Source organism: Mesitornis unicolor, unplaced genomic scaffold (assembly GCF_000695765.1).
Source record: "Mesitornis unicolor isolate BGI_N332 unplaced genomic scaffold, ASM69576v1 scaffold46198, whole genome shotgun sequence".
NCBI classification, from domain to species: Eukaryota; Metazoa; Chordata; class Aves; order Mesitornithiformes; family Mesitornithidae; genus Mesitornis; species Mesitornis unicolor.
In genome coordinates this window covers 8,400-23,045 of record NW_010202044.1, presented here as the reverse complement: position 1 = coordinate 23,045, position 14,646 = coordinate 8,400, and the positions used below count along the sequence as shown (strand labels likewise).

The following is a 14,646-nucleotide window of genomic DNA, read 5'->3' as shown; positions in this document are numbered from 1 at the left end:
CGTGTGGAGTGGGAAGTTATGGTCCTAACTGGGGAGTCACTTTTGTGTTAGATAAAATGTTTGTGACATTGTATTTAATGGGTCATAATAAAAACGCCCAGCAGTTTTGATATCCTCATAAAGTTTCAGGGTGTTTCCTACTGTCGGGTATTGCATGCAGCCCATTTACGTTTGTGCCGAGGAGAACGTTGGTGTTTTGTGGTGGTTGCAAAGGAGCCCTGAACGTGGGCACGGCTGAGTTCTGGCTCGGCAGAGCCTGTGCCATCCCATAGCTGCTGTTTTGGGAACCCCCGGCTTGGATCAGTGGGGCGATGGGTACACGAAAGGGTTGCATTGCACGAGCAATGGACAGCCCAGCCTCACCTCAGTACCACAGCGCTTTCTGGGTTGTGGGGAGCTGGTTAAGTGAGTAAACAAACTTTTCAAAGTAATCATTAATGTCCACTTAACATTTGGTTGGGAAAGGAACACTAGAAATAAGATCTCACTCTCATATCTTCTATACTAAATAATACATTAAAGAAGGGAATGGCCTTCAGGCCATTAGTAGCTGCACACAGAGAGCTGCTTGTAGGTGAGAGTAATCATAATGAGATTCAAGCTCCTCAGAGGTAATTGTGTCCTGCCCCAATGTACTTGGCTATTCCCACTTAAATCTCACAGATTTTGCTGAGGTTAGGTTCCCAGATACTTTAAGCCAGGTTCCTCAATTAAATTTTGCAAGTGATAATTAAGAACCGTCTCCTTTTGCATGAGGGGAAGGGAAACTGAGGCACAGTGAGCTCACTGTACTCTTGTGTCACATGTGAGGTCTGCAGTCGTGGTTTGGAGATGATCACCACGTTCTGACTTGGCCTTTCCCTGGCAGGCTCTGTGTTCCTCATGCAGAGCTGTGGGTGTGCTGTCTGTCACAGGCCTTACCCCCAGATTGGTCATGATCTTGGATCCTGGAAGGTTTTGTGTAGGCAGGACAGGCAAAGGAGGGACAGGATTTACACGTGAAGAAATGCAGCCTGCAGTGACCGTTTGCTTGATCATTTTAGATGCGTTCCTTTCTTTTAGGTCTGTATTTACTCAGGGCATGAAGTGGAGATGTCTCAGTATTAGGCAGTGGGTGTGGAATCCGCAGCTCCAGAAAATTTACCTGTTTTCCGGTTTTGTAATTTCCCCTGTATAAAATCCTGCACTCCTGTCAAGGGAGAAGAGATGTTCTTTCATTTAAAACAGTGGTCCATCTCACTGTTCGAAAAACAAATAGCCTCTACAGATCCCTACCAACCAAAACTCAGTAGGCTTTGCTGTTGTGACAGTATTTTGTAGGGCTTCAACCTTAGCATTTCTCATTCTGGCTACCAGCTGAAAAGGGCATCTGATAGCCTAGCTCTGCATAGATAGCTTTTGGAGATACTTGCTGAGGTTTAGTTTCTCGGTGGAGGAAGGGTTTTTTAACAGAACTGAAGCAGAAGTTACCAAGATCCATATTTCCAAGAAGTTGGTAGGGAGAAATGAAAGGGTATAAAAATAAATAAAGAGCTTTGACCAGTGCGTGGTGACGTGCAGTGGAGTGCTTAGCCTGGCTTCTCACAGCCTGCACTCCTGATCTCTTCCCTGGGCATTTCGGTGTGAGAGGAAAGGAGGTCAAGTGTTTTATGTCTGTTTTAGGGTTTTTCAGATCAGCAGTAACACTCCTGGAGTCTTCCCAAGTAATAGGTTTTCTGATGGGTAGCCAGCAAACGCTTTTTTTTCGGCCTCACCAGCCTTAGATGTAAGCTACCTGTCGCTGGGATAGAAAACTTCAAACACGTGCACCTTCTCTCGTATCTGCGAGAAGTCTGCCTGCAGATACGATGTGGGCACAGACCAGGACACCTGGTGAGAACAGAATTTCAGTGGACTTGGAAACAAAGAGGAAACCCACCCAAATTCCACTTGCTGGCTGGCAGGTCGGCTCGGCTGGAATGGGGATCCCGTGCCAGCTCTCTGTCCTCCCGTTGGACTGGGTTAACAGATTGAACCTGTTCTGCTAAACGAAGCACTGCTTTTCTTTCTCTCTTTGCCTTTTCCCAACCTCCAGTGATGGGTCTTTTCTTAAAATATACATTTCATGTGTGGGACTGACCAGGATTTGCTTTGTAGGAGCCAATGTTGTTGACGGTGCCAGAACAAAAGGCAAATGGTCCCTTTGCTGTGCAGGCTGCGGTCATTGTGTTCCTCTTGCAAAAGATGCTTGAACCTCTATAAAGCAGTAACAGTGCCTACTTATGTGCTCATGAATTATCCAACTGCAAGGCATTTTTGCCTCCTTAAAGGCAGAATTCAAATCTGTGTGTGTGTTTATTCTCAGTTTTATGGTGTTTCCTTTAAAGAGAGCAGCTGTAATCCAAGGGTGCAGAGGGCAATGGGGAAGAAATGCACGTGACATTAATAGCTTCTAACGAAAATGACTTTTTTTTCCATTCTTTCCAGAGATAAATGATAGCGAGGGTCACCCAAGCAGCAGCCACCAACCCTTGAAAGGAACCTCAAAATGGGCTACGTCACTGGAGAACCTCCTCGAAGATCCAGAAGGAGTGAAACGATTTAGGGTCTCTGTATTAACTATGGATATTTATGTAAACTGAAATTAGGATTTGAAGCTGTATGAGTCTCAGCATAGATGATGCAGCTGTGCCAGTGCTGTAAGCACATAGCTGTGCATCCCTCTAGATATATACACTGAGCAGACATGGTGGAGTTGGAGCTGTGGTGTTTGCTGAGCCACTGCCACTTGCTCTCCTAAGGCCTGTGGAAGACTTGTGGTTGCATCTTTCTAACCGGATCTATCAGCTGTTGCAAGGATTAAAAAGTTACTGTTGGATAAACAACAGTCCTTGAGCCACTGATCTCTCTTGCAGAGCATTATTTATCACTGAGGGCTCTTTATTCTCATACATGGTCCTTCAGCAGTGAGTTACCGCTAACAGCTGCTGAGCCTGGTAACTCTCTGTGGCTCTTGCTCTCTGTTGCAGCAGCTGTAGTAAAACGAGTTCTCTCTAAATTTACTACAAACTGTGGGCTTGTGCAGCACAAAATGCAGGTTTGAGGCTTAATTAATTGAGAGTGGCGAGTTGGTTTTGCAAGGCCTTCTTGCCATGTTAACTACAGGAACAGTAACTACCTACTTGAATATGGTTTTGCCATACCAAGCACTAATAAAATGCACTGGAATAAAATGGTTTCCTGCCAGACTGGTTTGAAAAGTGATGTAAGCTAGAATTACAGGACACTGTCATTTAGAATTCTTAAAAAAAAAAAGTTATCTTGCTGCTATTTAATTCTTGGCGTTACTTAATCTATTTTTTAACACTCGAAAATGAAAACTGATGATCTCAGAGCTATAAATATTTCAGTCATTATTTTTTATAAAGAAATTTAACGTACATTTTTCCCTCCATTTTAAAACATGCCTCACTTTTGGAGGAATGTGCTTTGTTTAAACACTGTCTAAAGAATGCAAATACATCTTCTTCTTTAGTTTACTTAAGTGAATTTATTGCCACTGATGATCATGTTTAGAAACACTTTTATTTGTAGAGATTTTACTCATTAAAAAATCAGAAAGATGCTAGATGAGAATCTCAAGGGATCTGTGGCTCTCATTGAAATAGGTCGTTATGCTCACCTGCTAATGAATTCGTGTATTTTTGGATTTCCCTTTGAGCAATGACTGTGGAATTGCTCGAGTTATTTAAGGCAGACTGAAGAAATTAATCTTGTTAGTTACTGATGTGCTCTGAGATTCAATGTAGCTCATCGTTCTCCTGGAATGTGCTTTTAAAGGGCCCCATATATGATTGTTCCTTTGTGTTTTGGTAGTGGGTAGATGCATTAATGCAGTGGTTGTGTTACACTGTGTTATGGAAACTCATATGGTGGTAAAGTTTGCCTCTGGTCAGCCTCTAGTTTTAATAGCTATAGTAGACAGAGAAAAACAATTGGGAAATTGGATCCTGACATTTGTTTGTTTTGTTTTGCTTTTCCCTAGGAATTTTTAAAGAAGGAGTTTAGTGAAGAAAACGTTTTGTTCTGGTTAGCATGTGAAGAATTTAAGAAAACACAGGGAAAAAAACAGGTAATGTTTCCTAGATAAATTTTACTTGTCAACAGAGTTGCTGGAGCTATAGCGTTTCAGTTGCATAACATGCTGCATGTGAGTGCAGATAAATACATTTGAATGAATTGGGCTGAAATCTCGGTGGTGGAGTTGTTTGGACACAAAGCTGGTTTAATTTCAAATCAAAACAAAAAGCTGAAATTGTCAAGTTTCCCATGTTTTGAGAACTGAAAATGTTGTTGTTGCTTGGGGATAGCAAGATGTTTAATTCAGTGATGTTGCATCATCTTGCTTGAAAATATAAAGGCATTTCATCCAGGAGTTTTTTAAAAGCATAGTGACTATTGCATGAAAATATACACCATTATAATATTTTAGTGGAACATAGAAATAGCAAAGAGTGTGAACAAAATATCTTACAATACCAAATGAAAAGTTTTCCCGTATCAAAGTTACAAAACAAAAGAAATTGAGGGTCCATTTAGACTTTTTTGTTTAGGTATTGATTCAAATTGATATATACCTGCAGAGCACTTTCATTGTCATTAAAGCTCTACTTTTGTAGTAGAGAATATTCTATTGGGAATTTTTCAACCAACCACCTCCAGTAATTCTTTTTTCCACTGCTTGAATCTTTGCATTTTGATCCACCGGGAACACAGGATCCACTTTCACATTTAGGCTTTAGAGTCAGTCCTAAAATATGTACCACGTTTTGTTTGCTTGTTTCTGAAAAAGTTTTTGTGATTATTTTTATTTTTTTAGAAATTCCAAATGCATTTGGTCTTTGAGACAAGGATTCTGCAAGCATGAAATGAAGTAGTTTCAAAGCTTCTATTGAGCATCACTGTCTTTGAGAGTCAGACTCCTAAATCCCATAAACCTCTTTTTTTGAAATCCCACCTTTATGGTTTTCATGTGTGCAGCTTTTATTGCCAAAGACAGCATCTGAGAAGGCAATGGATGCGAATATAAAGTCGTTTCTGCTCTCTTTGGGCCAAAGTAAGCAGAGTCCCATGAGGAGCTGAGGCTGGGAAAATGCCACTTTAACCTGCTTCAAATGGCACCGTGCGTGCTTTGAGTAACGTCAGGAACACCAGGGAATAGGAATAGGAATCGGGTCGGGGAACTGGGGTATTAGAGGCGTTATAAGAGAGCTGCGTCTGGACTGCAGGATGCCTCTCTCAAGGTCAGTCAAATATTGTCACCTGGAACTGTTTCCCAGCAGATTTTCAACAAAAAAATCCCTGGATTTTCAACAAAACTTATTTTTCAGAAAAGAGTCTACTTTCTGTAAATATTCTCTATTTTTGCACTGAGAAAGCATTCCCCTCAAACCAACTGACTTGTTTCGGTTATGGATATTTTTGGGTATTGATAAATGCATGAAAAATACTAAAATAATAATTTTTGCAAGAAGAGGAAAATGTTCCGTTTGACTGCATTCTTTGTAACATTTAGCGCTACCTCAGGCCTGTGTATTTAGCTGCTTCCCACCCTCATTAAGGTGCACGCGTGCAGATGTTCTTCAGAAATGAACAACTAATCAGGGTATTTTTCTGTAAGATGCAAGGCCTAAAAAGAAGGCTGCAGATCTCAGTATTGTCAGTTTGTGACAAAGCATTTCCTCTCTTTTGCCCCCAAATGTCCCATAAGGCATCTTGCCTGGTACATTCGATATGCTGGGCTGGGGATGTAGGTATTCTTGATCTGTCTCCTTACTCCATTAAAATCATTTGCTTCCTGAGCTGGTGAAGCAGAAGCCAGCATCACGGTCCACAACCAGATGGGAAGAAGGGAAGAACCTTTTGCTTTGTACAGGGTGGGTATTTTTAATTTGTACGACATAAGTGTCCTTGCCGAGAGGTACATGGCCTTTTCTTGATACCCCTTGGACACGTATGAAACTGCAGTTTAAAAAGGAAATGAAAGTGAGAAATCCATCTGTGAGGTCCCTTGCTTTGCAATGGGATACTAATTGTATTTTCCCTTGCTGAATAATTTCCACCTTTTTAGCTATTTTAGGACTGTGCATGCTAGTACAGGAAATGGTGAACTGATGTATAGAGATATAACTTAGTGCATTCTTGAATAAATCGCCAGATGAGTGGACAGAGACTTGACTAGGTTCCTTTTAGCTAATTTCTCAGTGCTGATCATTGCACAGTGTGATCAGTCTGGAGTCTAGTACTGCCAGTGCTATTACAGCTGGCTAGAATAAATGTGCTTTAGAGCGACACAGGCTTACAGTAAGTTTTTATAGCTACTGCTTATGGACGGCTTTGTTTAGATAATTTACAAAGCTAGAAAAAGCACTAAAAATAGAAATCTTTCCAGTGTTTATGATAGCGTGAAGCGTGAATTTGTCTTCTGAAAGTGGCTCTTGCAGAAATCACTTTGTATCTAGCTAATGTGAGCACAGTATTCTAAAAAGAACTTCTTACTTACTTTATAACCTGCTTCTCATTAAAACTGGTTTACCACAGAAACTAGCTCGTAGACACTTAGACTTTTGGTCGGATGAAGCTGATTTAAATTTAACCCAGATCAAATGGATTTTTTTCCCCCTATTTTAAAGTGTAAGATAAACTTTTCATTACTTGATATGAGTGTTAGTGTGGGGTTTTTCTGGGTCAATTTAAACTTGCAGAGAGGTCACCACCTGGCCAGTGGATTAAGTATCCATTAGTGTTATTGCCATCACTTCAGCATCAGCAGTGTTTGGTTTTGTATAGGCTGGTACACCATTGGGGTGGTTGGCTCAGTGAATGTGCTCTCCTTCCCTTGTGTCCTCTTCTGGTTTTCACAGGTAGATGCAGGCTCACCCTGCTCCTGATTCCTGTTGGTTGCAAACTGTCTCTGTTAGTGCCATTCTAAGAAAATATCCTGGGCCTTGCCTCAAGGGTTATTAAACTTGGTTCAGTCATTTCTCTAACCACAATCACGTGGGCTCCGCCTAGAAGCTGACTTATATCTAACCAACGCAGGCAGATCTTGCAAGATGCTGTGCAGATACACCTTCTCTGTCCCCTTCCTCTTGAGCGTGACCTGCTGTGAAGCCAGGATTGCTACATCGTGGGACCAGGGGGAGCGCTGGCAAGAAGCAGCCAGGCTCTGGGCTGTTGCGTTGGCTCCAGGCTCGTGGTGGGAGCCCTTAGGAGAGGGCAGAAATGGAGTTCAGACCAGACTGCTCCACAAGTTTGTGGGATTTTTCCTGTTTGGGTGAACTAATACAAACTGCATGCATGCTTCAGGCAGCCATGGGGATTGTCAGCATCTGCAGAGCTAGACAGAAAGCAGATGGGGTTACTGCTCTAGGCAGGTTTTAGATGGACTGGATTCAGCCTATCTTCTTGCAACAAGGAAGCGCAAACTCCTCCTTTCAGCTCAAGACCCATCTCTGTAGTTTTTAAAAAAGGATATTATTTCTTTGTCATTCCTTTAAAATTGAAGTTAAAATAGAAATGTCATTTTTAGCGAGGATTGAAAAAGGAATTAGGTCAAGTCCACTTGTAGCAGTGAGCTCTGCTGCCACCCGTGTGGTCCTCATCTTAGGACACATTTAATTATTGAAATGGGAGTGGTGAGGGTAAGCGAATAAAATTTAACTTTAAATATTTTATTGGAGTTAGTCATGCTGCTGTGTTTGTTAATGAAATAAACAACATGTCCATTGTGCTACTTCCCAAGGTTTAAATGTTCCTTCTTTTGCAGCTGAGCTTTAAGAATAAAGTACAGCTTGTAATAAATGCTTCAAACAATAGGGAATCTTTTCAGCCATTGCTAAAACCCACCGAAACACCCATGTAGAGAAGCTTTGTAGAGAGGCCGTTTCAGAACAAAGTACACCTATTCCAGAGTTTCTCCAGCCACTTCCCATGTGGGATGTGGCCGTGGTTAAGCAGGGCTGGGTAATGCTGCACAGCTGCTGACTGCTGGAGCCTGTTCTGATGAGCATCTGGGACTTCCATCCACCTCATTTGGGAACCACACATGCTTGGGAGCTGAATTTGACCTTCGGAAAGGAAGTGGGAAGGAGTATTGTATCCACTTGAAATAGTGGGGGGGATTTCTGTAGGCAGAACCTCATACTCCAAATGGGAATTTGGCACGGCGGCAGAGGCGAGCACACAGATGTAAGTGAAAAGTGCCAGAAATCCTTTAATGACCACCTGTGAACAAGATCCCAGTTTAAGTGTTGTTTAAATTCCAGAGCAGAGTTCCCTGTGTGGAGGCATTAGTTTCAGGCTGATGCAGAGCAAAGAATGCCACTCACTGAATGGGGAACATCGCTGTCTCCTCTGCTTGAACCCAGCTCTCCCTGAATGTTATTTGGGAAATTATAAACACACTGGCAGCTTTCACTGTACTTTTAAAAAAGTATATTGCAGTTAAACTGATACTCTGCTACTGAAGCGTAGATGTGACATAGCGGTTGTTCCATGTGCAGCAGAGCCTGTAATGTTTAGCTGTGCATTTCCATATTTCCCCATTACTATAAAGTCAGGTGTCTCCAGTGACCTCCTCAGCGCTTTCACTTCCTTCCCTTGTCATTCTTCCCCACAAAATTCAGAGATCCTCCCCACTTCACCAACCTCCCACACAATCCTCTTGTTCCCCCTGTGTTCTTTAAACTTCCTCATCGTACTTCTAGTTGAATGTTTCCTGTCTAGCCTTGCTCCACTCTTTCTCCACAGTGCCCAGCCTGCTCCTGTGTTCCCTGGGCAAGCAGCACCGTGTGTCGTGGCTGATGTGGAGCTTTCATTAGCCAGCCACTAAGTACATGGCAATTCAAGTACAGTAGATAACTTTTGAACATCTACTGCAGCTTTACCCTCAGTGCATGTGCTTTTTCTCTCTCTTTCTCTCTTTTTCTCACCACTCCTTTCCATTGAATAAATAGGAGGGGAATTACTTCTCAGTCCTTTGCTCCTCTCTTAAATATGGTTGAAATCAGACAGCAGGTTCAAAAGTTATTTAGGTAGGACTGATGGACAGTACAATCACTTATGCTTGGTCATGCAGTAATAGCTACAGGTACCTTTATGTCTGCATTAGGGTATTAATTTTACCAGTCACAGCATTCACAGCTGTGATGGACTGGAGTAATTGGTCATTTAGAACAGACACAGCTGACCAAGTTCTCCTTGATCTGTGAAACGGAAAAGATTGGGAATTGTTATAAAACACTTAAGCGTGACTGAGTGCACCTGACACATGATGTTTTACTAAAAAGGAATAGTCCCAGAAAACGTGTGTCCCCTTCAGCAGTGAGAGAGTTAACTCTTTAGGCCTTGTGAGTTGTCAGACACATGTAGCTTTTCTCCTAATTATCCCCAAATGTTGATTCACAGCTGTTAAACATGAAAGAAATTCTGTGACTCCTTCATGGGTGAGAGTTTAAATGCTTCCTTCTTCAGGCCCGTTCCCCATCAAAGACACAGCCCTTCAGTTGGTGCCGCTCTGGGGATGCGGTTGCTCATTAGATGTACAATGTGGGACATGGACAAGTACCCGTGGTTGTCATTGTATGGTGCCCATGGGCCTTGTTTTTGGTCTGCAGAATTCAGATTACAGCAGGGAAGCTTTACCCCCTGCCTGTCCTAGCGCCCTTCTTCCCCACCGGCTTTCTCTTGTCCGACCTTCTGCTCAAGGTGGAGCTTGCATTGAATTTTGGAGGATCGTGGCCACTCATTTACTGCTTTGAAGCTTAAAGATGCTAGGTAGGGTCAAAATGTTATCGCTGTTACTGATTTGTCAGAAGGCGGCCACTGAAACAGGATTGCTGAAATCAGGGTAAAGAGTAACAGACTGCTTTGTGTCAGTCACACCTACCCTTATTCATTGGCCTTCAGAGGGTCGTGAGCGTCTTAACTTTGCCATTAGCCAAAAATACACTTGGTTGTGTTTTTTTACAATAATGTAGCCAGTGCTGCACTTGAGCTGCCCTGAGGTAAAAACATAGCTATGACAAAGCGTGCAGTATGGCAAGGTTATCTCTCAGTAGCATGGATTATGCACTGACTTTGTTTAGTTTTGCCTTGTAGTGAGATAAGTTTCCACAGTGCTTTTTCCTTCTGGGCTGCTTTTGCATGCTGGTTATTTGTTAGTAAAAATAGTCTCCTAAATAGTGAAGATGAGGCCTAGTGGATGCTGCTGAGCAGTTTTATACTGGATTCTCCAATTCAAACATCACAACCTGCTATTTAACCTAAGTGTTGAATACCCATAGCTTCCGCTTATGTCAGTGCAGGAGTTGGCCTGCAGAGATGTTTTTCCTCTAGTACAAATAAATACACACAAATGAGATTATGTATATTTGTTTTGTTACTTGTTTTCTTTTTTAATGCAGACTATGTTTTGGTTTAAAGTTGTGAACCTCAAGAGGTAAGTGACCCAGAGCAGTCTCCAATGAAACATTAACAAATAAAGAGAATATTTCCACAGCAAATAATTCTTTAAATAAATATGTCCTTTTGCAGATGCAAGAAAAAGCTAAAGAGATTTACATGACTTTCCTGTCCAGTAAAGCTTCCTCCCAAGTCAATGTTGAAGGGCAGTCCCGTTTGAATGAGACCATTTTGGAGACGCCTCACCCTCTGATGTTTCAGAAGCTCCAGGACCAGGTAAAGTTATTTCCTTCGAGAACAGAGTTTCTTGAGTTTTTGTCTGCCGTTAATGAACTCTTCTTTCTAAGCACAAGCCAGTTCAGGAAAGTTGGGAATCTGCCTGCTGCTACCCACGGCATGGGTTGAGTCCTGGGCACGGAGCTGGGTTGCTTCCATATTGGGGGTATTAATGCAACTGCTCTGAGGGTGGTTGCGCTGTACCCCAGGTTCCTGGCGGCGTCTAAATAGGGCAAATTAATCAAGACACTCAGTGCAACCATGCCAATTCCGGTTCAGGACTTAACTGTATCCAGTTTTCCGGGGAAGTTCTGGTTCCTGAGCTGGTACCTTGAGAATCACCCAAACTGACTTTGTGCCTGCGTTTTCCTGTGTTTTCAGTTGCGCTGAGTCATTGCTGATGTTTGTTTCTGTAGTTGCCACTGGTTTCCTTGAGAGCTCAAGATTCTTCGTTTTGCTTTGTTTTGGTATTTATGCTGATATGAATATAATGCAGTTTCCTGAAAAACCTCCTTTTCTGTAACACCCAAAACTTCACAGGAGTTGGTATCTACTTTGCCTTTCGTATAGATCTCGGGAGGGCTGGTAGAAATTAGGTGACATTTTGCAGGCGTATCTTCTGGTGATAAATTTTCTTGATATTTAGCTTATTTTAAAGCATAAGTTATGAAGTGACTCATTCTTATCTGCGGCTTTCCAGCACTTGCAGCCTGTGCTATTTTTAATTTCTGTACCATCCTCAGGACTACCTGTATTTTCCATTTGGCTCTTGTGGAGGAACAGCACACTGGTTATAGCAGTGTTTTCAGCCTATTTCACATCAAGTACTTTATATGTAGTGGGGCACTGCCTGGGTCATTTGAAGTAGTCTGAGGAGCAAAGGCTTTGCTTTCAAGCAGGTTCCAAGTCATTAGCAGGGGGAATGTCTGAAACCCAGTTTCCATGTTAAAGCAGCAAAGTTTTTCATGGAAGAACTGATTTGGGGGAAGGGAAAGAAAATGTTCTGGTAAATCTAAGCACTGCAGTTCAGTGGGTGAAGCTGGAGACACTACTGGAATTAAAATGTTTTGCAGTTTTACAAAAGAGCATGCACATGAACAGCCAGGAATTAGCAGTAGTTGTACCTGAACTGGAAACGTGCTGGACCAGTGCAGGGTAGAGGAATCTCAGAGCATTTATGGGTCATTGCAGGTTTCCACTGCTTGAAGCTTCTGTTTATTGCTGTTAGATAATACTTCAGGAGGAGTTATGATCTTTGCTAGTTTTGAATCCATATAAAGTTATAAAGAGTATAGTTTGTTATCTAAAGAACAGTGTTAACTACTCTGTGTCTGAAGTATAAAAAGGCAGAGCTTGAAAGCCACAACCTGATCTAGAACATCGCTGGTAAGCAGCACTTCAGTTCTCCAGAGACCTGCTGCTTTAAGTGGGGCTGGTTTTGGCCTCAAACAAATGGGTCAGAGGCAGTTGTTCATGCTGAACGAAGAGTTAGAGTGATTCATGGAAATCTGTAGACTTCAAAATACTCATGAGGTAAATGTGCCTACTGCAGGAGGTGATGAGAGGAGGGGAGGGGAAAAAGAGGATTCAGCTTTTGCACATGATGATAAAATCTGTCTGTTCTGTGCACATGGCTGACCAGACTGCAGAGGATTTTGATCTTACAGTGCACTTTGGGAGATGCTTTAAATGATACCAGAAACAAGAGGTTTCCAAGTTCTTAGGACTGACTTACGGCATTTTAACAGGCGATGGCTTCCTCACAGTTTTTCTTTTCCCTTGAGCTATTTGGATAAATTAGCCAACGCCAGGAGGTGTAATTTGACTTTGCTTAACTGCATGGATTTGGATCTGCATCGAGAGGGTGTTTTGGGATTTTTAATCTTCCGACATGTAGTTTATAAAGCAAGATTTCCACTGTTTTAAACATGAAGTTAAATATTTAAATATGTAAACAAACAGTGGTTAGTAAAATGCTTCATGTAATGTATTTGCAAGGGGATTATTTTACCAAATGCACTGACAAGAACAGTCAGGTTTTGTGTGTTTGCTTTTGTCTGTCCAGGTTCCTTGAGGCTGTCAAATGAAAAAACGGTTTGAGATCATTGGGTTTTTAACTCCTAACAAACAGTTGTGTTACCTGGTTGTACTCTCAGTTAGAAATGAGACCCGTAAAGGCAAAGCTCCAGTTATCCACATGTGCATTGTGCACACATGTAGGTCAGAACTCAGAAACTCCCCTTGGAAATGTAGTTACTCTGAGTACCATAAAATGTAATCGGTCCTGAAGCATGACTCAGGCTCTGACAGTGAAATAATGGGCAGAGGATGATGTAGGCTTTGGTTTTGCCTCAATTATAGTTTTGAGATTTACTTTTTTTTCCTTCCCCTCTGTTTCAAGACCAAGCAAAATACAGTCCTGACCCTGACACCTGAACAGACTCCAGGCTCCTCTCCCAAGCCCTGTTGCTTCCAGAAAACACTGAATGAGTTAGAGCTTTTTTGTCTGAAACAGGTATAAATAGAAGAGAAAGCAGTTGTGTTGAGGGACGAGCCTGAACTCCAGCCCTGGGAGGGGAAAGCTATGGTCAGTGCTGCCTTTGTGCTTCCACACTGGCTCTATACCAGCTATGGGAGTAAGGGCAGGCCTTGGGCTAGCGAAAAGCCTAATGGCACACATTTAATCCATCTCCAGTTTTAAACCACGTTTTAACTGGCAAATTACAGCTGTACCAGATCAGCTCTTTGTGGCTGCAACATTTCTGATCTGGCCTGAGACCTTTCTTGGCATTCGTGGTGTAGTAGTCTACAGGATAGGAAAATTGGCATAAGTTTAAGAAACATTAGTTAAACCAGTTGTTTCAGTCTAGATCCAGTTTACTATTTCAGCTTTTCAGTATTAAGTTTTCAGAGTCAGCTATTGTGAAAACCAGAATCTGATTCTTAAACTAATGTGGATATTATTGCGAAACAGTGACTGTGGAACCTACAACATTGTTTGCTACGTGCAGCCACTTTTGAGAGTTTGAAGTGTACTTGGGTGTCTTGCTTTTTAGTAATGCTTTAGTACTAACAACAAAAATACATTACAATTCATGTGCTGTCCTCATTTAAAATGTGGTATTGCTTAGGTCATTGTTTTTGTGTTTTTTCTCCCTCTCACCAGATATTCAATCTCATGAAGTACGACAGCTACAGCCGCTTCTTAAAGTCAGACATATTTCTAAACCATAAGAAGTCGGAGGAGCAAGAGGAGAATTCAGCAGAGGCTCAGACTGCAGCTAAAAGAGCATCGAGAATTTACAACACATGATACAATGAATCCCTTCAGGAGAGGCAATACGATAACTAAATTACACTCAGGAACAGTCTAGGTTTATAGCAGTTGCATTTAGGGCTTGAAAAGCTCAAAGCCTTTTTAGGAGTTACTTACCTTCTTAATTGCTTGAACGACTAATTGTCTTTGCATGATAGCCAATAACCCAGCAGCCATGGGAAGGCTGCTTCGTAGCTAAAAGGCTGAGGTATTCCTCCACAGCATGAACTGCGTTTCGTATTTCACAAGTTAAAATGCTTTCAATTTTTATATTTTCTTTTGTGAGGCATCATGATGATGAGAAATGGGACATGGGGTGGTTGGTTGTTGGTTTGGGGTTTTTTTGCCTTATGATTTTCATTTGTGACCAGCTTTTACATGCTGAATTGCTGGGAGAAGCTGTTGAGGAGTACATTTCATGTTACTTGAGGATGAGTCATTTATAGCAAACTTAATCATGAAAGTACAGCGTCTTTCAGGGCTAAGCTCAATAGAATCCAATCCCTTCCTGTGTAACTTCGTTGTTTCAAGGCGATACCTGTTTTGCTTTGCCTTTATTGTTGAATCAAAACACTTCTCTAGTCATGATTTTCATGCCTATATTTCTTAAA

At 41.9% G+C, this 14,646-nt stretch overlaps 1 protein-coding gene across 1 annotated transcript; it reads left to right on the top strand.

Annotated features, from left to right (window-relative positions):
• Positions 1-2,466: 2,466 nt before the first annotated feature.
• Positions 2,467-14,032, top strand: RGS10 (regulator of G-protein signaling 10; the record flags this gene model as incomplete). The annotated part of the gene is made up of 4 exons (XM_010190276.1): positions 2,467-2,585; positions 4,025-4,111; positions 10,576-10,719; positions 13,886-14,032. Coding segments are annotated over 4 exons (497 nt in total), but the record flags the coding sequence as incomplete, so codon positions are not given.
• Positions 14,033-14,646: the final 614 nt, after the last annotated feature.